At 52.2% G+C, this 21225-nt stretch overlaps 2 protein-coding genes across 4 annotated transcripts; both read right to left on the bottom strand.

Moving 5' to 3' along the window:
• Window positions 1–16: 16 nt before the first annotated feature.
• INPP5B (inositol polyphosphate-5-phosphatase B) lies at window positions 17–15582 on the bottom strand. 3 transcript variants are annotated; one of them, XM_068172790.1, is made up of 22 exons: window positions 15449–15582; window positions 14819–14898; window positions 14328–14425; window positions 13947–13976; window positions 13374–13484; window positions 10529–10622; window positions 9457–9627; window positions 8635–8736; window positions 8146–8260; window positions 7426–7542; window positions 6942–7129; window positions 6319–6430; window positions 6064–6173; window positions 5049–5184; window positions 4445–4555; window positions 3662–3824; window positions 3273–3508; window positions 2969–3082; window positions 2567–2651; window positions 2107–2234; window positions 1054–1165; window positions 17–181 (listed from the first exon to the last, which is right to left on the bottom strand). In XM_068172790.1, exons 1-22 carry the CDS (start codon window positions 15503–15505, stop codon window positions 57–59), a joined length of 2595 nt encoding a protein of 864 aa, XP_068028891.1. In that variant the 5' UTR covers window positions 15506–15582; the 3' UTR covers window positions 17–56. The 3 variants fall into 3 exon arrangements, with proteins under 3 accessions (XP_068028891.1, XP_068028892.1, XP_068028894.1); XM_068172791.1 differs by lacking the exons at window positions 13374–13484; window positions 13947–13976; window positions 14328–14425; window positions 14819–14898; window positions 15449–15582 and adding an exon at window positions 12999–13064 and having other exon boundaries at window positions 18–181; XM_068172793.1 differs by lacking the exons at window positions 13374–13484; window positions 13947–13976; window positions 14328–14425; window positions 14819–14898; window positions 15449–15582 and adding an exon at window positions 11316–11427 and having other exon boundaries at window positions 18–181.
• Window positions 15583–18507: 2925 nt separating this feature from the next.
• On the bottom strand, window positions 18508–19899 carry LOC137462443 (uncharacterized). The gene is made up of 3 exons (XM_068172797.1): window positions 19487–19899; window positions 19164–19262; window positions 18508–18979 (listed from the first exon to the last, which is right to left on the bottom strand). Exons 1-3 carry the CDS (start codon window positions 19856–19858, stop codon window positions 18731–18733), a joined length of 720 nt encoding a protein of 239 aa, XP_068028898.1. The 5' UTR covers window positions 19859–19899; the 3' UTR covers window positions 18508–18730.
• Window positions 19900–21225: the final 1326 nt, after the last annotated feature.

Raw genomic sequence — 21225 nt, 5'->3', positions numbered from 1 at the left:
AGAAAAAAATTTACAGCAATTCAATGTCTACACGTCAGATTAACCGCATCTGATATTCATGGCAAATGGTCTTCTCTCCGGAGGAACTGGCGGATAAACTGCTGGGCTTTCCTCTTCGCGGCGATGTCGGGCGTGGCGTGGCCAGGGGCAGGCCGCAGCAGCAGGCCACCGAACACGCTGGCTGCAGGGAAAGCAGGCCACAGGACGCACGGTGAGAGCAGCGCACCGAGGGACCCCTGTGGGAGCCCAGCACACCCCTCTGGCTGCCCCGGCTGGCTCCAGACCCTGGCACCGAGTCAAAAACACCCGCGGCTTCCATTTTAGCCTGTGGGAAAAGCTGCCAACTCTGGGTGAGGAATTGCAGGCCACAAGGGTTTGAGTATTGAGGTAATTGAATTAACACAGGGTGAAAAAGTACAATTTTGGGGCTTTTTAGAATGGGGTTCAGGAGGTCAAGATGAAGGGATTTGGGCATGTCCTGACCTTCTCCTTCTCCTTGCCCTCCATGTGTTGCGGTGATGGTGACACTTTTCTATTGGTTTTAGGTAGAGACAAACAGTCCAACATAAATGACAGATATTGGCACGTTATTGTAAACAGACTATAGGTAACTTTTGGTATAAAATGTGAACACCGCCCTGAGGGCAGACAGAATGCCATGGCCGACCTGCTGGACAGAGCTCAGCAGGGCAGAGAGAGAATGTGATAGATTAGGAGAAATAAGCAACCTTGAGAAGCCGACCCTGCGCATCCAGACTCCTTCTTTGGCTGCACGGGCTGGGAAACGAGGACTTTTACAATCTTGGGGTCACCTCGACACCCAGACCCCGAGAGACCCCAGGGAGAAGAGCCTGGCTTTGGAGTGAGGCAGGATAAAGCTGATAATCCCCACCTCTCTGGGCTGCTTTCCGAGACTCCTGCTTTTCTATGGGCTATTTCTTTATAATAAAAGGTTCAAAGCACTACAAGCCACCACTGTGCTCGGGTATGAAGGTGTTTTGTTGCCCTAACTGTGCAGCCCCTCTGAACAGAGCATTATTTTGCTGGCCTTACCAAGAATATTCACATCCAAATGGTTTTTCCCTGAGTTCTTCAGTAGCTCTCGTAGAAATGCCATCAGATATTCAAACACATTTTTATGGCACACTGGTAGGTCAGAGATAATCTGAGAAGGGAAAAACACCAACATTCATACTGCAGACACAGCAATGCCTTCCAGCTGCACCTGCCCCCAAAACCCCCCAGCTTGCAGCTGCCAACAGCTCTTTATACCCTAAAAGCACCAGCTCCAGATCATTCCTATTAAGAGAGGATTACTGAGAGCAAAACTGGGTGATGGGTGTACAAGAGGCCAGTTTACCTGCCCTCCCTGTGGAACTGGTGTAGCAGAGGCCAGTTTACCTGCCCTCCCTGTGGAACTGGCATAGCAGAGACCAGTTTACCTGCCCTCCCTGTGGAACTGGCGTAGCAGAGACCAGTTTGCCTGCCCTCCCTGTGGAACTGGCGTAGCAGAGACCAGTTTGCCTGCTCTCCCCGTGGAACTGGCGTAGCAGAGACCAATTTTCCTGCCCTCCCCGTGGAACTGATGTAGCAGAGACCAGTTTGCCTGCCCTCCCTGTGGAACTGGTGTAGCAGAGACCAGTTTGCCTGCTCTCCCCATGGCACTGGTGTAGCAGAGACCAGTTTGCCTGCCCTCCCCGTGGAACTGGCGTAGCAGAGACCAGTTTGCCTGCTCTCCCCATGGCACTGGTGTAGCAGAGGCCAGTTTGCCTGCTCTCCCTGTGGAACTGGTGTAGCAGAGACCAGTTTGCCTGCCCTCCCTGTGGCACTGGTGTAGCAGAGACCAGTTTGCCTGCTCTCCCCATGGCACTGGTGTAGCAGAGGCCAGTTTGCCTGCCCTCCCTGTGGCACTGGTGTAGCAGAGACCAGTTTGCCTGCTCTCCCCGTGGAACTGGCGTAGCAGAGACCAGTTTGCCTGCCCTCCCTGTGGAACTGGCGTAGCAGAGACCAGTTTGCCTGCCCTCCCTGTGGAACTGGTGTAGCAGAGACCAGTTTGCCTGCCCTCCCTGTGGAACTGGAGCTGGTCCCTGGGGCAGCTGGCAGTACCTGGCAGCTCAGCTCGTAGTTGCTGGCGCTCTCCAGACAGGAGCTGTAGAACCTGCAGCAGATGACAGGCTCAGGAAGGCTCTCCAGGAACAGCAGCAGGGCCTCTGCCACTGAGTGGTTGCTGCCCACTGATCCAGTGGTTAAGGAAGAGCACAGCACGACCTAGGCTGGTCCTATTTCTGCTGAAACATGAGTGAACGTGGGGTTGGGTGTCCCAGAACTCTGCCTACAGCTCACAGCTTTGGGTTAATCCCCTGGCCTCCAGACAAGCTGCTGCTGTTAGCAGCTGGGCACTTGTGTCATTCATTGCCATGGCCAGGACTCAGCGGAGGATGACACAGAGCCACGAGGAAATGCAGAGCTCAGGTACCCCGGGAGGAGAGACAGCAGCTTAAAAACCTCTCTCAGTTTTGGCACTCTGGCATAGTGAGCCTTCCTGGACACCAGCCTAAAAGGATACGGAAAGTATCGTACATCCCCTTGTCCAAACAGTCTCGGATTTGCTCAAATTCAGATCTGAGGCCTGGCTGCTGAAACAGGTCCTCCTGCAAAGACAACCCTTTATTAGTCCAAGGAAAATAGAAGAATTGTGGGTAAATAGAGCAATGTCCTTAATAATCTGCCTGGAAAGTCTCTCCTAATCGGTGGTTATCACCCAAGTCTGCTTGATACCTGGACACTGCAGATACCTGGACACACAGGCATGGTCACTAGCACCAAACAGTACAGCCTGGGGCATCAGGACCACTTATCTCCATGGCCTTTGGCCAAACACGCCCAGCTCGTGGTGATTGCTGTTACCAGCATCTTCTTCCAAACTTAACCCAATGCAAACATCTCATTTTGTGTTTCCAGTGCCAACCTGCTGGGAAGCGTTGCGAATCAAGTGATCCACCATCATCCACAGCTCTTTTGGGATGTCCATAGGCTTTTCATCTTGGGCAGGATCATCACTCATGTCTACTGGCATCAGGGTCTGAGGGAGGGCAGCATGGGCAGGAGGGAGACAAACAAAAGGTAGCTAGCCAAGTTCTTATTCAGCTTGGCAAAAATACTTCACAAAGCTTATACCGGAGAACTGAGACTTCATAATAAAAACAGACAGGCCTTAGCATCTAGTTTTAATGCTCTTGTGTGTTTGGAAGGGAATCTTGTCTTTAACTCACAAGTCTCCGAATGGATTCTGCTGACATGTCCTGGATTGGTTCCCTCATGTAACACAGTGTATGGATGGGAGACCCAAAGCAACTTGGCAAATAGTTGCCTGTTACGGACAGAAAATAATCCTTCCCTCTGACAAGATGCAAGACTAAGATGTCTTCAAGTTTTTCCTCTCCAGAGTTTAAGCGAGTAGCTGTTGATTTATTAACAAACACCTCCAGCTCAACTGTGATCTCAGCATCTGCCAGAAGATGATAAAAAACCCAGACTCAGTTACAACCAGTATTAAACCAACAGCCTGCAAACAGGCACAGCACTCTCAGAAGTGCAGAGGAAACTAAGCCAGAAGGGGACAATATCAGTTCATTAACATGAGACAAAAGGAGGAGCTCACCTGAGAGCAAGAAGCCCTTACTGGGATTAGCAATCAGCCACTCCTTGCAGTAGGTTTTCTCATCTGGTTTGCTGATAAATTCAAACTGGCAGGGCACTTGGCCATTGCGCATTGTAAACCTCTCTACCTGCAGCTTCATGTATTTAACATCCTCAAAATGGATCTAGGAACAAATGTCAGTCAACATCATCAGCCAATTCCACCTTGCTGAGCAGTAATTCCTGTCCTGTGGTTTAATTATTAAGCAGCAAGACAACTAGATTAACCCCTTGCTGCCACCCCCATCTCCTCCAGGACTGCACAGGATCACACATGCATATTCTGAAAGCCAAAGTCCTTTCTGTCAGGGGGCCCTTTAAAACAAATAACTACAATAAAATTGAGAATGAGATAGCTGTGGCCTCAAATGACTCCTGGGCTTATCTTTACAGTCCCAACACACAAAGCAAGTGCTGGTTTGTGACCTTCTCCAGACCCTTACAATTTTACATTTTATGTTTGAAAGCACAAGTCAGAGCAAGGGTCACAAACCACCTTTTTACTTTCTCTCTTCCCACCTCAGGGAATGGCACACCTTGTGTTTCAGCCTTGGATTGTGAATGGAATTCACGAGCATCTAAATAGGAGCAAAGATTCCTAGGGCTTATAAACAGAGAGCAACTGGAAGTAAAAATATTCTACTTTTTGTAAGCAGACCCAAGGGGTCTTGGATCCATCTTCTACTGCTGGGGTCTAGGGTTGCTCAGTTCCTTCAGGGAGTGCTGGCACATGACCATGCCCTACCTCTCTGCGGGACAGTGTCACCGAGGGAATGTTGGCATTCTCCAGCTTATCCAGGGAGCGCACTATTTCCTCAAAGGCTTTTCGGTAGAGCTCTTCATTGACAACCTTCACCTGAAAAGGACACACACTGGACCAGCTAGCACTGACTGTGCCTCTGCAGGACAGCTGGAACACAGCTGCAAACATGTAATTTGATTTTAGCAGCACACTAGGGTATACAACACAGGGAATGGGCAGAGCTGTTTGGAGCACTAATCTCCAAGATCTTCTCATGATCCAACAGTATAACCTTGCCATAACTAACAAAAGCCACTCAGTCAGTACCAGATCCACCTTTTTTTTCCCCCCCAGAAAAAAAAGAAGTTTGACAAGACACTACTGTGTTCCCAAAGAACACTGACAGATATTCAGTCCTTGTCCAGCTTAACTGCAGTATCATTTACACAGCCCTTGCTTAGTGTGGTCAACAATCCCATCTCCACATCTGATCCAGCCCACCTTTCAAGCCATTGTTCTCTGCGGATACCATAAAAGCAGGAGAGAGAAATCAGCACCCGGGGAATGAGGTCAGCAGAGTTACTTCATCCAGCACTGACATACTTACCCCAACATCAAACACAGAGCTCACTGGCTTGTGGTCACTGAGCTTCAGAGCCATGTGGCTGCGATAGCTCAGCTGGGCAATGTTCTGCCCTTTCCAGAGAATCCGATCACACCACGCCGGAACACGACACTTCTCACTAAAACAGAGGGCAAAAATCACCATTTCCAGGCACGCTGCAGATGCAGTAACAACACAGGGTGAACACACTGCTCACCCAGAGATCAGGCTTTCCTGCCATGGCCCGGAGCTCATTCTCTATCAAAGTGGTATTTTTAACAGTTTCTTCACATAGATATAAAAAGTTTGAGTGTCTACTATAAGGTATCTCTAGCTCATGCTTTACTTCCTACTTCTTCAAAGGTGCAAGATACAATTAACATACAAAGCAATACTCAGGTATTTTTGACCATGAGAGCCATAAATAGTAAAAACTCAGGCTCGACATTTGAAGTTTGCATTTATTGTTTTCAATGACAGCTGCACAGATTTAATTTCTGCACTTGCAGCTGAAGTTCCTGGTTTGCTGAGACTAGAGGAGCTGCTCTGTCTATAGAGCATTACAAGAAGGATGGTTCTCACAGGCTTTTGAAGAACAGCACAGTTGACTCCACATCAACCCTGGCTGGTCTCGCCTGAGCAGGTACAGGAGAGATCAGCAAAACTGAGATCCTAATAATTTTGCTTGGGGAAAAAACCAACAAACTAGACAAAAAGAATTGAACTAGCTAAAAGGATTCATTAACTTTGTTAATTAATCACTTCTAAGAAGAAGACTAATAGGATTATTGCTGGGAAAAAATATTAGGAGTATCTGACAAATAGCTGTGGGAGAAAAACAATGTAAATAAATGTAAACAGGAGATGAATTTTGGAGCAAAGGGAGAGAATCAGAAATAATCTCAAAACTGTTCCTATTTACAGTCATTCGACCTGCCATATTTTTTAGCCTTGTTTTTACTTCCTTCAGTGATAACATCAGCCATTTGTAGCATCACATCTGAGACAATCACTGTACCTTGTGTCCCAGTCATCACAGCCAGCATCATACTTATATGTTGGCTGGAAAGAGATCTCTCCTTCTGTGAAGCCTTCAAAGGCTGCATTTGCCTTCATTTGCCTCTTCAGCTACAAAAGAAGAAAAAATGAAAATTTTAATTTTAGATAATCTCAAGCACAAAAGGAAGACACTGAGCACAGAAAAGGCCAAGGAACTGTGTGGTTTGTACTGAGCACCCTCAGCACCATGTGCAGATAGGTGAGACATCAATACCTGGTCATACTGGCAAAGCTCTAGAAATGCTTTCTCCTCTACAAGCTGCTTCACTTTTGCCACATCCAGTTCCTCCAGACGATAGTTGAGGTCCCCCAGCCACAGGATCACACTGAAAGAGAACATACACCACAATGTGCAGTGGCCTGAAGCTGCCCCAGAGTGCAGCTGGCCATGGACAGCAGCTCCACTCTGCAGCTCTGGGGCTCTCCCCATCACAACCCCTCTGCTGAGCTGCTCTCATCAGGAATAACAGCAGTGGAATCTTAAAAACCTTTTCTATTTTTGCCATTATTAATCACTGTTCTGCATGTTTGTCACTATCCCTTAACGACTGGTGCTGTTACTGTTCCAGGGTGACTGAATTCCACAGCTGGGGAAGTCAGTGCTTATTCCTGTCCCATCCTCACTCCAGGCTTGAGAATAAAACAAGGCTTGGGAGAGCATAAGGTGACAAGTGACCTGTCAGAACTGTGTGGGTGAGCCCTGTCCAAAGCAGGTAAAGCTTTTCTGGCCCCTCCAGCTGACGTTTATGCCACTGGGCCCCCTCCTCACCCCCCAGCACATCCACAGAGTGCTCCCTTGCACGTGCCATGGTTCCCAAAGCCAGATGAGAAGCATACTCGTGTTTGGCAATAGTGAGAGGGGGCAAATTTGGATCTGACTGGCAGAACTGCATCCGAGAGCAGATGTCTTTGAAGTCCTGGTTCCTCCGCTCGTATTCCTCCGTGTGAGCTGCGAGGTGAGAATTCACAATGCACACGCTGGTGTTATGGAATTTAAATCTGATGGCAACTCCACCTTTGTTACCCTGAAAGAGAAAGACAAAGAAGCTTTTACACTGCAGGTGAGTTACTAGCAGTGGACATGCCAGAAGACTTTGAGACAGAGTGTTTAATTCCAGAGGAAGAAATAGGCTGAAAATCCTAATTAGGGATTACTGCTTTGAACATTGGTGCACACCTGGCAGTTCCCTCTCGCAGTGCCCTGAGCTGGCATGGGGATAGGACTGTCTGCATCCAGAGGCAGCCCTTAGCTGGAGGAAGAATCCAAGGAGGGGGGCTCTTCCAAATCTCACCCCTTCTCATGCACATTTGCCATTCTTACCATCCTCCCCATGATTCCAGTTCCCACAGTCTCAACTTCCACCTCAGAGATGTTCAGAGCGAGTTCTGCCTTCACATACAACAGGAGCATGATCCCCACCAGCCGCACAAGTTTCACCTGAAAAACAGACCCTGGTCCATTCCATGCTGTAATGGAAGAGGTTTGCTGAGAGAAGGCACATCCATCCACACCATGGGTCACCAAAGAGAAAGTTTCAGGATCATCCAGTGCACCAGCAGGGCTCACAGTGCACAGGCCCCCAGCAGCACAGCCCAGGAAGGAGCTGGGAACAGCATCAGTGAAGGAAGTTGAAGCCCAAAGCAAGAGCTACAGCACAGACAGAGGCTCATGGAAGGAAATTCTCTTCAACAACAGAGACAAGAGATGAAGCAGACCTATGGAACAGGAGCTAAAACAAAAGCAGTATTCCTACCAAAACACCTTCACAATTCATTCCACTGTACACTGTAGGCAGACATGGAAGAAGGTACAGAACTTTCTATTCTCCTTTCCCAGGACAGCAGGAGCTCCCTTTAAGTGGGGAAGCCTGGCTCTGTTTCCCATCCTGCCCCCGCCTCAGCACCCTGCACAGAAACAGCACCTACAGAACCTGCACAGCCTCTGAAGGCACAGCCACTGAGAAATAAGAGAAAGCAAAGGGAAAATAGAGCCAAGTGGAAAATGATTCCACACTCAAACCTCCCCAAAAGCCACATTTACCTTTGCGTATTTGGCATCTGGGTGAAGACTATCAGTTACAGCTTTAAACCATTCTTCTTCCTTCGGTGTGTCATTGAAAAAGAAGGCTTCTTTAGTCAGATCAAGCTCCTGGAAACTGTGTTAGAGGAAGGAACCCATGGATGCATGCACTTGTTTATAGCTCTCCAACCCCTTCTCTGGGAAAGAACTAAATCAGCTTATACTCACTAAATTTATAACTGAAAACTCAAATTCAGTTATGCTGATCGTAGATGTATGTCAGATGTAAAGCTAAATTACTGTCATTATTGCATCAGATGGCATTAAGGATTTTGTAACGCTGAGAGGCCAAACCCTACCAGACCAACAACCCTTACACACCCACCCTGGAGCTGTGCATGCACTACACCAGTGCCAACATTCCTGTGGTGTCCTGGCTGAGCTCCTGTGGGTGACAGAGCCTCCTGCACAGCCCAGGTTAGTGAGGATGGGCCAGGGACAGACACTCACCCCACGCAGTAAATGTCTGGAGGCTCAGCATCACACCTCAGCCAAGGCTGGAGGCTCTCCGTGGGTGACTGACCATTCACGTTGTATGTCCCCACAAAAACCCTGCAAAGACAGTGACAGAATGCCAGAGCTGCAAACTGCAGAGCCCAGGAAACAGCACTGCTATTAGCCAGGTAAATAATGCTCTATGTAACTAACGTGTTGCCAGGGAAAATTAAGAAAGGTGACAAAGTTGAAATCCCTAAAATTATTTAACTACAGCTGCACCTGTACAGATGCATTTTTACATTTTTTACATTGTTACACACAGATACAAAGTGTTAAAGAAAAAACAAAAGCAAGGCTGTAGCTGTGCAGTAGCAGCTTGAAATGATAAATTCACAGAATGAGATGCATAAAGCAATTTCAAACACAGCAAAGTTTTGGTCCTAATTACATATTTCGCTCAAGCTCTTTCTTATGAGATTATTGGAACAACTACATGGATAAACAGTGGACAGAAACGGAGAGGGAGAAGGCTGGAGTGCACAGAGCTGATGCATTTCCGGACACTGTCTAAAATAAGCACAGAAAAAAAGTGATTTCAAAAAGGGCATTTCCTCCACAAGAACCATGAGGCAAGTCTTGACAGAGACATGAATGAAATTCTGCTTTGCTCATGTCTCAGCGTGGAAAGAAAACTGTTCTGGAAAGTATGGATCATACTTTTCTACAGAATTTCCTGTTTGTGGGGACACAGGATGAAATAACAGATGAGTTATTCCGACAGCCTATGCTAAGCTACAGCCCACAAAGTAAGTTCTTCTCAGGAATGATCATCACCTGTAGTTCTGGATGTGTGTGTAGGAGTCCTCCATTTGTACAAGCTGAGATTTAACAATAGTATCTCTGAGTCCAAACTTTGGTTCTGATAAGATCGAGGCCTTGTTCGAAGCCATGACACGGGAGGCCCGAACCTGTTCAGTTCTCACTTCAGGCTTGAGTTTGTTTTGCCTGCAAATGAAAGCAAAACCACAGATGAAGCCCAGGCTATCCCCACACCCTAGCTAGCATATTTCTGCCACCAAGGCCTTAATTCACATTTTTCTATCTGTTCACTAAATACAGATAACATTTGGGATAAGCCAAGAAGACTAAAAAGAGCATTTCTCAGCAGGGTTGAGATCTCCAGACAAAAGCAGTTTAACTAACTAAAATAACAAATGGTTTTCACCATCCTGGTGCAGCCTGTTGTTGCAGAGCAGGCCTTACTCACACCAGGAAAATGATACAAAACCTGTACATCTTCCCTGCTTACTGGAGCAAGGAGAGGGAAATCTCATCTCCCTCCACCTCAGCCAGAGAATGAAGCAAGGTGTTTGTTTATAAAACCTTGGGGTGGAAATATTCCAATTCTGCCCAGAGTGGGTGGAGGTAGAGGTGGTTTTACTTTGTGTCTCCTGGCTCTGCAAACTCCTTTTGCAAAGGAATAACGCCACAGCTTGGGAGTTCCCACCAGCAACTGGATGGTATAAATTTAAGGCCAGCAACCTGCATACCAGTGCCAAGGACAGCACACAGACAGATTTGCATCAGGGTCCACAAAGTCCTGGGAACTGGAAAATGAAACTGTAGCATTTTAAGAGTGTATCTATGAGACACAGTGGCTCTAAGCCAAAGCTCTCTGAATTCAAAATAAACAATGCCAGCAGGTCCTGTCCCACTAAACATCCAAAATATGCCCAAACAGGGAGGATTGTAGGGAGAGGGAGTGGAATGAAATTTCCACTAATGTTTTGACAGCATGCTTATGCTGAACCTTTTTCTCTCTTAACTAGAACCTGCAAATTCCTCATCTCAAAAAGTTGCCAGCTTCTACTCTAGACTCTAGAGCCCCCCACCTCTGTGCACTGACCTGGGAGTGCTTCTATCAGTGCTGTCATGGCTGGAGCTCTGACTGACTGCAGCTTTTTTCCCATTTTGTTTGACACCTTCAGAGCCAACTGCTTCTGGGAAAAAAAAAAAAAAAAAGAAAAGAAAAAAAAAAAGAAAAAACAACCAACAAAAAGTTTCACTTTAAACACGAAGTGTTCTTCCATTTATCAACATGCTTATGTAAACACTGGCAAAAATCTGTGGGCAGAAAATAATTTAGATTTGTGTGGAAAAACAAAGTATCCCACAGTCTCTCTTTCAGCTATTTGAGAGATTTAGCTTACTCTGACCCAAGTGTTGTGTGATGATGCAGCTTCCCCTGCAGAGGAAGAAATGACAGCAGCCACAGAGAGCAGCACTGTCCTCTGTGGGAGCACTTGCTGCTGGCTCTCCTTTACAGCTAAGCTGAAGCAGGACTTAGCAGCACAAAATCCAGGGCTTCACCCCAGGAATCTGAAAAATTTATGTTAATAGTAGATTTTTCCTTTCTGAAGCAAGACAGGAAGTACACAGAAAGGGGGGAAAAGGGGAAACAAACAAACCTCACAGTACCATTTAAAGGGTTTCTACCTATCTGCAAATACCCAGCAAGGCACAGGTGTCAAGACACCCCAAGGGCCACAAAGAGCCACACCAGGGACCCACTGAACCTCAGCAGAAACATCTGCCTCAGTGCAAACTGCACATTCCTAAAACAGTAACAGGGCTGCTAGCACACCAATCGAACTAACCACAGGAGTGACACTAAACACATCACACTACCTTACCAAAATTTGACCAGTCTATCAGCATTTTGTTTCAGTTACAATATTCTGCTCCGACAAGTTGCAAAATAACAGTTAAAAAAGAGGATTCTGGGGGAGGTCTCTGTGTTTAAGATGCAAAACCAGCAATCTTAATTTTTTTCTGGGTTGCGTTCACTGGAGGAGAAGCTCAGCTGAATGCTTAGAACCCAACAGTCTTAACGATTTCTACATCATCATTAGATTTGTGTGCTAAGGAGCATGATTTTAAGATGTTATTGCTGTCACAGAACATTCTGCAGAACACAAGCACCAAACAGAAATAGAACTTGCAGTACTTCACCCAGGCCCTCGGGATACAAACCAGATGACAAGAAGTGGCCAAATTCTCAGCCTGGATAACCTCTTCTGCCCAAGAGCCTTCTGAGAATAGACTGCGTAAGAGGATTTATCAGAGCTTGGACGCAGAAGAGCACATGCCAGAAACCTCACTGCAGATCACACAGCTCAAGTCAAGCAGAATTGACCAGGAGCACACAGAGATGCACTGGGAAGTGTGGGCCCAGGGACTTGGGACACAGCAGTTTCTCCATGGGCATTGAGAACTCAATTACTGCTCCTTGGACCTCTGCAAGCTCTCCCACTAACAACCATGCAACATCCCTTGACAGCAAGTGACAGGAACAAACCTGAACCTTCACCTCAATGGACAATGGTTATTTTTGTGCCAAGAAAAGAGCAGCTTCCCAGGTTTTATTACCTACGTGGGTCCGTGCCACTCGTCAGTGTGCAGAAGGCATGACTGCAGAATGGAAAGATGTGTGAGCCTGCTGCTGTCACAACTGCTACCTGATCCAAAGACCAGAATTACACATCACACCTTGCATTCTAACCTCATGGGCAGAAATCAGCTTTAGGTAGGATTCTCCTAAGAAAGAGATTAGCTTAGGAAAAGGGCTGTTTCCTTAGATATGTTTATATCTAGCCACAGATTTCTGTAGCCAGAGGGATCTATATGGTAGCACTCTGAAGTGGAATAATGACCTTGTTCGATAATTGAACTGAGCACAGAAATACAGAGAAGCATGCAGAGATTACAGAAGCTCTCAATTGCACAGGATTTGCAGTTAAATGAGATCCAAGCAGTAGTAAAGGCATTAATGTTAAAAATGTGCAGTGACATTACATAACAGCAGTAAAATGTATCATATCCCCTGGATAAAACAGGATTCAAGCTAAGCGTCTAAAGGGGAGAATTAAATTAGCCTTCATGCAACGAGAGCAGCCCAGCCTAAACGCAGCAGGGTACAGCAAACCGCCAACATTCAGGTTTTGAACCCCACACTGACTTCCAGGAATTACTTTAGCTCTGAATCTTCTCACACGTGCGCTCTGCAAAGCGGGAAACGCCACCGAGCCCCGGGAGCGACGGAGCCAGCGGAGGAGGCGCCGGAAGAGCGGAGCCGACCCGGGCGCACGGGGCGGGCACCGGGCGGCAAAGGCAGCGGAGCCCCGGCGGCCAGCGCCCGGCAGCAGCTCCGCGCCCGCTGCCCGCCACGGAGCGGCCCCGGAGCTGCCCCGCCGCCTCCCGGCCCCGGCCGCGCCGCGGAGCTCCGGCAGCGCCGGCCGGGCGCTCAGCCCTGCCCCGGCCTCGCCTCCCCGCACAGCGCGGCCCCCCCGCCCGCCCCGGCGGGTCCCCGCGCTCACCTCGGCGGGGCCGCCCGCCCGCGGACATCGCCGCAGCTCGGCACCACGGCCGCCCCGGCCCCGGCCCCGGCCCCGGCCCCGGCCCGGCCCCAGCGCCCGCCCCGGCCCGCCCCGATCCGCCCCCGGCGGCCGCAGCGCCGCGCCCGCTCGGCCTGGGGCCGGCGGAGCAGCCGCTGCCTGCGGCACGGAGCGCCCGCCTCTGCCCCCCGAAACACCGAGCATCGCTGCCGGCATGCCTGACGGCGGGGAATGGCGACCCACGGCAGTGCTGAGCGAGTTTCGGCAGGGAGAGGCCAGCGCCGCTCCTCCACACGCGGGAGGGACGGGCAGACCAAGAGCTGCGACCCGACACATCCGCACGCAGGGAGCTCGTACCTGCGCTGCACCTGCTGACCTCCTGCAGGAACGTGCGCGTGTGGGAGCCGAAAGGCAGCTGCACTGTCAGCCGATCGTCTGCTGAGCTGATCTGCACAGTCACGTCCGAGCCTGCGGACATCGGGAGAAAGAGCTCCTGGGGGTCGTGCTGACAAGCCTTCACAAACTGAGCTGTCTCCGCTCTACACCCGTGGCTGTGCACATGCAGCCTTTGGCAACATCTCCCCATGCCTTCTTACCACGTTCCTTTCCAAAGTTTTACATGAGAATGCCACTAAAAATTATAAAAATAATTTATAAAAATTTTTATTCTGCTTGTTCAGGGACAATAATTAATCTTCCAGCGGCACTTTAAAAACATATGGAAAATTAGTTCCCTTGGTTGAATGGGGCTGGCAATGCTCATTAGCAGCAGGTAACAATGGCCAACAGCATGGCAACTGCCCCAGGAGCCACAGGGCACAACCCCTCCCCAGTCAACTCCCACGGGGCCAAGAACTCCCCAGTCCTGCCCCACTGCATGCAGCTGGCCCAGAGCACTAATGCAAGCACTAAAGCAACCACAGGACTCACCAATGACGTGAAGGTCACTGTCGAGTACAACTGCAAAAGTAAGAAAAGTTCAGTTGAAAGCTAAAGCAACAGATTCGCAGACCACGCTGATCCTTCTCCAAACTCCAAATGTTGCCTGCAGGAACAGAGGCAGGCAGAACAACCCTGCTGGGCAGGGGCTGTGGCTGGGGCCTGGTGGGACACAGGTACTCTGGTCCTCACAAGGCCCTGCCAGAAATGCCACGTGGTGCACAAGTTTCACCAAAGATAATGAACTGTTTGAAAAATGTGAAGGCAGAATAGACTGCAAATTTCAGGGAGCAGGACAGCAGAATATGGGCACCAAACCCCTTCATCCCATTCTTTGGAACTGGCCACTGAGCCACCACAGTGTGTCAGTACCTTCTTCCACTGCAAACCCATCTGTGATGGGGATCACTCTCTCCAGGCAGACGTCCTCAGCTGTGATGGCCATCCGCCGGTGAGTGTACACATAGATCCTGCAAGCACAGAGCAGACGTGGAGGCAAAGCCTCCTCAGTTCTGGCATGTCTGCAGGCAGACAAGCACAGACTCCATCCCACCCAGCTGCACCTGCTAGCACAGCCTCATGCAGATCCCAAAGTAACTCCTCAATCAAGTGCCCACCCCATCACTTAAATAATGTGCTCACATAAGCGGCAGAGCAGAGCATCTCATGGGCCTGGGGCTTCTCACTGACCACCCATAATAACATCAAGGCACCATGGCTTCAAACTGCTGCCCTACAGGACTGCACCCTGGTGGAAAGCCCTTGGGGTGGGAGGGAGTTCTCAGGTGGCTGTGGAGGCTCCTGAGGGACCCGCAGAGTTCTCTCGGCCGCTCTCCCCGCCCGCCCCGCGCTCCGGTACCCACGCGTGCTGCCCGCGGCACTCCACCAGGCCCAGCAGGCGGCTCTCCACACTGTCCCCCGACGGCAGGAGGCCCTGCACCGCCTGCGGCCGCGGGTCAAGGAGCCGTGGGACAGCGGCAGGAGCGGGGACGCGGCGGACGGAGCGAAGATCGGTGCGGGGGATCGGCGGGAGGGAGCGGGGACCGAGTGGAGGGAGCGCGGCGGGGACAGCGGGAGGGAGCAGCGGCAGCAAACAGGAGGGAGGGGACGGGGACAGCCCGGAGCTGGGAGCGACGGGGATAGCCCGGAGCTGGGAGCCACGGGGACAGCCCGGAGGGAGCGACGGGGATAGCCCGGAGGGAGCGACGGGGACAGCCCGGAGCTGGGAGCGACGGGGACAGCCCGGAGGGAGCGACGGGGATAGCCCGGAGGGAGCGACGGGGACAGCCCGGAGCTGGGAGCGACGGGGATAGCCCGGAGGGAGCGACGGGGACAGCCCGGAGCTGGGAGCGACGGGGACAGCCCGGAGCTGGGAGCCACGGGGACAGCCCGGAGCTGGGAGCCACGGGGACAGCCCGGAGCTGGGAGCCACGGGGACAGCCCGGAGCTGGGAGCGCGGCGGCACCGCGACACCGGGGCCGATCAAAGGATACGATCCGGCAGGTCGCCCCCGCCGCTAGGCTCTCCTGGATGGCGACCGACTGGTCCATGGCTGCACCCGGCAGCGCTGCCCGGGGCCGGGACAGGAGGCTCTCCCGGCGGCTGCGCGCTCAGGGCGGCTGTCGCAACGCGATGAGCGCGGCGGCCGCGGCTCCCCCCACCGGGGCCGCTGCCGCTCCGTTATCGCTCCGCTCCGGGAGCGGCCGGAAATAACGGGACAGGAAGCAGCGGTGGGAGCGGTCTGGCTCGGCAGGGGCGGCAGCCGAGCGGACAGTGCACGGCGGGATGCGAAGGACGGGGGAGGCACTGGCCCTCCCTGCCCGAACCTCACGCCTCCGGCTGGCCCCTCCCGGAAGGAAAGGGGGACTGAGAGGGGAACCTCTCGGGTCGGCAGACATGGGAAAGGATAATTTCCACGGAAAAGCGCGAGATGCTCTTATTTTCAGTAGCCACTTGAATTATTTTTTTGTTGAATTTCAAGACGACCCAGCACACGAGCCGTTATTCTTCAAATCAATTAATGCTGGGTGTGGGAGTAAATGCTGTAAAATATCACCAGAGACGGACGTAGCTCCTTCCACAGATGTGGGAGATGTAGGTCGAGAGACAGAGAAAACCCGAGTGGTCTCGGTCAGTGACAGCTCTGCACCACTTCCCCAGTGCCTCTCTGCTCACCAACGGACAAGGGCACAGCCTGAAAGCACTGCTCTAAGCACCAAACCTTTCAAGAAATGTGGTGCTGGGCTGTGTTTTTGAGATAGAGGAACCCTTGACGTGGATACACTGACACTGGCCTGAAACAAAGTGAACACACACCCCAAACGCTGAGCTGCGGTTTTACTGCACCAGAACAGGCGCTGACTGCAGCGTGGAAGGGGCCGGCTGAGGTAGAATGATGTGGTTTTCATCCACCCCGTTAGGGCTGCCACTGCTCCATGAGGGCCAGCACCGAGTCTTCTTGCTGGGAAAGCACACAAGGCTCCAAGGGCTCAAACCCACCCAGCCCAGCTCTCCCTCCCTCCCACGGGTCACACGGTGTTCAGCCACACTCGGAACACCAGCACCAAAGGGGGCTGACACAAAGATTTTAATCGTTTAATCATTTAATTTTAATAGTTTCAATCTTTTCTCTAAGGAACCGGTGGCAGCAGAGGACAGTGGTGGCAAGGAACAGCACCATGCATGTGTGTTCGAGTGGCAGCATTTTGATCTCAGGTAATTCTGCCTGGCCAGCTCCACCCATGCTCTGTGTGTTCACCTCTGGGCTCTGCCTTCAGCACTAGAGAACCACAGATGTGAAACAGAATTATATAAAACATGAGATGCTTTTAGATTAACCCCACTTCCCCACCTAAGGCTGGGAGATGAAACATAAAGTTACTATTTTACCTACACGAGCAAGAAGCATTTCATTGCTAGAGCACTTTGGAGCTAACAGGTCAGAGGGGGTGCAGGGAGACTGTGCCACAAGCAGAGCATTGATCAGAGCAGCCCCTGTGCCTCAGTCAATGCAGATTTTTTTGGGTTTTAAGGAGGCCTAATACCCTCTTGTTCCTGAGGGAACCCATTCCAGCAGCAGAGGCCCACACTGCACCACTCCCAGTATCCACAACTGGCTTGCAGGTCTCTCAGACCTGCAGGATTTGGGCAGGGTTAGGTAGAATCCCTTGAGTAGCTTTCTGAGTGCACAGATTAAGTGCTTTTCCTCTGGGAAAAGGGAGAATCTTGTTTTCAAGTACTTAAACTTCACTGAAATGCCAGGACTCACCCATCCTGGGATGGTGCAGGATTCAGAGTGCAGCTTAAGGGTGGGGGGGGGGGGGGTTAGGATCAACAGCAGGGTCCTATGCAGGGCAAGCAAAGTGACCCCCAAGGGTGTGCAGCTGCCCATGAGCAGATGCAGAGGGCCCCAGACACCTTGTTGATGGGACAGGGACAGCACAGAGGGCGTTTGCTAGCAACCTTGGCTGAAGTCAGAGCGCAGCAGGGTCCTACTGATCCTACAGGAGAGCTGTGGAGCCACCTGGCTGCTGCCTACCCCCAGAGGGAAGTGGAGACCCTGTAATTCAGGAGAAGGACCACCCCCCATGCCATGGCCTTCAAGAGCGGGGCCAGTGTGGCCTGCCCAGCGCTATTGATGTGAACTTTGCCATCCAGTTTCAGACAGCTGCCCTTTGGGGTGGCTGGGCAGCACTCCTGGTAACAGGCAGCCTTCATCCCACCAGCACAGACTGGTTTGGCAGCCTTGCAGGCTTTGCTACATCCTGCCATGTAATTCAAGCCAATCTTCTTCATCTGGAAGGAGAGAGACATTAGCCTGGGGGTCATGCCGAGCCTTTAGTATTAGCATTACAGGAACACGATGCTCTGCAGCCGAAGGCCATACCTCACAGAAGTCCTGCCCCAAAATGCATCTAGTGATGGTCTTCCTGCCTTTGAAACACTGGTCCCCGTGACAGGAAAATGCTGCACACACTTTGCCCTATGACAGAAAGGACCAGGGAGATACCATCTGTCCATCAGATTGGAAGGACAAAAACTGCATTTAAGGCAGCCCTTCACTCCTCTCCACCCTCCTCTGTTCTGCTGGTATTTGTGCTATCAGGCATTTTAGATCCAGAGATAAAGGAGTATTCTGAAACTGCAAGAAACTTCTGAAAGACCAGCAGAGCAAGCAAGTTTCAAGCCTCTTTTTCCTTCCTCTTAAGAGGGTTCTGTGAAGATAAGCTCCTTCCCCTCCACTAGGCTCAGGGAAGGGCTGCAGAGCCCGGTAGGTCCTGCACACTCCGTGCAGCTGCAGGAGGGCTCATCCCATGGTCAGGTCAAACTGCCTGAGCTGATGCAAGCACTGCCCTGGGGAACAGTTCTGATGGACAGGGATAAGGCCCACTGGACAGGGCTCCTTACGGGCTCCTTACTTCCAGTGCTCCTTCAGGATGTGTTGCCCTTCCAGAGTCAGATTTTTACCCCATAGACCAAATGGAGGAGGGACCTTTTCCTGTCCCCTGCTCAGGTGGGAGCTCAGCCATCCCAGCAGCCACAGACCCCAGAACCCGTGGATGCAGCAGCCTCTCCTGCTGTGGTACCTACGTTCTGGGGGGGAGGCCGGGGGGTGCTGGTGGTGGTTGTCAGCGGCACGGTGGTGGTGGTGGCGGGTGGCAGGTCACCTGCAGACACACGAGGAGCCCTGTGAGGCTGGACACACAGCCCACACAGGGCCAGGCTCACCCACACTGCTCACACTGTGCTCAGAGCTGCCAGGGCCACCCTGCCCCTCACCCGACTCCAAGGACAGGGCGAGCCCCAGAGCAGAAGAGAGGCAGATGCAGCCACAGCCCCTCCAGATTCTGCCCAGCAGAACAAAGCTGGGCCATACCGTAGGCACTGGCGTTGAGCTGCAGGCAGAGAGGGCCAGCACAGCACTCCAGGGCACACTGCTGCCTGCTGCCCTTGGTGCTGCAGGGCTCCGCGCTGCACCCGCTGCTGCATCTGGCCGTGTAGTTCGTGCTGGAGAAACGATAAAGCTGCAACGGGCAGAGTCAAGGGATAAAGTGAGTGTGAAGAGGTGCCGTCGTAAAAGAGCAGAAATAACTGACAGGCTGTCAGAGAGGAAAGGGAGATGGGAGACAGACTTAATAGAGCACTGTGGATGCCTGAGAAAAAGAAAGGGAAGGCTTTCCCTAGTGCAGCCCCCTGGCAGCTCCGCACCTCGCAGTGAGTCTCATTTTGGCAGGTGGTTGTTCCGTTGGCATGGGCTCCATCCTGGTAACACCTCTCTCCGGAGCACTGAAAGCTCTGGCAGGTTTGCTGGGGAGACACCAGGGTGTCACCCTGCAGCAAAGCCTCCAGGGCTGTCCCCAACCACAGCCTCACTGTCTGCAGGGGCCACCCCCACCTGGCCACCCACTGTGCTCCCTTCCACCACAGGAGATGCTCCCATGGCACTCCTGTGACCAACCAGCCGGGCAAGTGACACTGCCCATAGGGCTGCAAGGGCCCAGCAATACCCCTCTTTCCATTCCTTGCCTTACCATTGTCTCCTCTGCTCCCTTCATGGAGGTGTTGGTGGCCACCAGAGAGGCATTGTTGGTGACAGCCAGCACCGTGGCATTGTTGGTGACCACCACCACTGAGGTATTCTTGGTGGCTGCCGAGGCCTCCTTGGTAGTTGCCACCACCACCAAGGCATTCTTGGTGGCTGCTGAGGTGTTTTTGGTGGCCATGGCCACCACCAAGGTGTTCTCGGTGGCCATTGAGGCCTCCTGGGCAGTCACCACCACCAAGGCATTCTTGGTGGCTGCAGAAGTGTTCTTGGTGGCCATGGTCACCACTGAGGTGTTCTTGGTGGTTGCCAATGCATTCTTGGTGGCCTTGACTACCACCGACGTGTTCCCGGTGGCCATCGAGGCCTCCTTGGCAGTCACCACCACCAAGGCACTTTTGGTGGCTGCTGAGATGTTCTTGGTGGTTGCCAATGTGTTCTTGGTGGCCTTGACTACCACCGAGCTGTTCTCGGTGGCCATCGAGGCCTCCTTGGCAGTCACCACCACGAAGGCATTCTTGGTGGCTGCTGAGGTGTTCGTGGTGGCCATGGCCACCACTGAGGTCTTCTTGGTGGTTGCCAATGCATTCTTGGTGGCCACAGAGGTGTTGGCAGTGGCCACCACTGCAGCATTCTTGGTGGTGGCCACCACCATGGCATTCTTGGTGAGCGCCACCACTGCAGGATTCTGGGTGGCCACTGAAGTGCTCTTGGTGGTCACAGCCACCAATGAGGCCTTCTTGGTGGTCACTGCCCCTACCAAGGCTTTCTTGGTGGCTGCTGAGGTGTCCTTGGTGGCCATCACCATGGTATTGGCAGCTGTGCTGAGTGCTGAAAAACAAAAAGCTCCTGTTTGGTGAAGGAAACACCAGGGAAAAACGTGCTCAGCAAGCCCTGCGTCCCTTCCTGAGCCATGGCACGGTCCAGAGGGACCTGAGGGAAGCATCTGTCACACTGTGGCCGGGAGGTGAAATGGCAGTCAGTGACAGGATGCCCCCAACAGGGTCCACTTGCAGCCACCAGTTGGGCAGCCCAAGAAGCAGGTCAGAGCCAGCAGCCCTGTGGACAGATGTCACAACGGCCTCTCCCGCCCACTTCCAGCCATATTGCCTGGGAAGAACAGGCTTTTATGGGGGTTAAACCATGAGGAAAGGCTCCTCACCTGTCCTGCAGCTCTGTCCTGCAGAGCACAGCCTGGAGAGGACAGGCACAAACTCCCTGGTGCACCACTCTGCCTTTGCCCCACTCCCTGCAGGCCCCCAGATTTCCCCTTGGGATACAGAACTCACCTGCTGAGGCAAGAGAGTCCTGAAGACAGAGTTGCAGAGCCAAGATGCAGAGCAGCAAGCCTGGAATGGAGTGGGAATGGCTGAGAGCACCACACCTGCTGCCTGCTTTGCCCAGAGAGCCCCCAGCAGCACAGGCAGCTCATCCTTGAAACAGATAAGCAGGGATACTCCTCCACCTCCCCAAAGCCCCAGGTGACCAGCAGCCACCCCTCGCCCCAGGAAGGCCTCTGGCACAGCCCCTGAGAGCTGGAGCAGAGATGGACCCAGCATGGGGGACAGACAGACACTGCTCCCTGTGCTGCTCCACGGCCCCATTACCTCGAGTGCGGGGCACGAGCCATCGGCGTCCAGCCATCCTCACCCACCAGCAGCTGCACCCGGACCTGGCAGAGGGAGAGGGGTCAGAGCTGCTGCCCCAAGGTGCAGGGGGGACACCCCA

This window comes from Anomalospiza imberbis, chromosome 25, assembly GCF_031753505.1.
Source record: "Anomalospiza imberbis isolate Cuckoo-Finch-1a 21T00152 chromosome 25, ASM3175350v1, whole genome shotgun sequence".
In the NCBI taxonomy this organism is placed as follows: domain Eukaryota; kingdom Metazoa; phylum Chordata; class Aves; order Passeriformes; family Viduidae; genus Anomalospiza; species Anomalospiza imberbis.
Note: the sequence above shows the minus strand (reverse complement) of the source record. Positions and strands in the feature narration are given on the sequence as shown.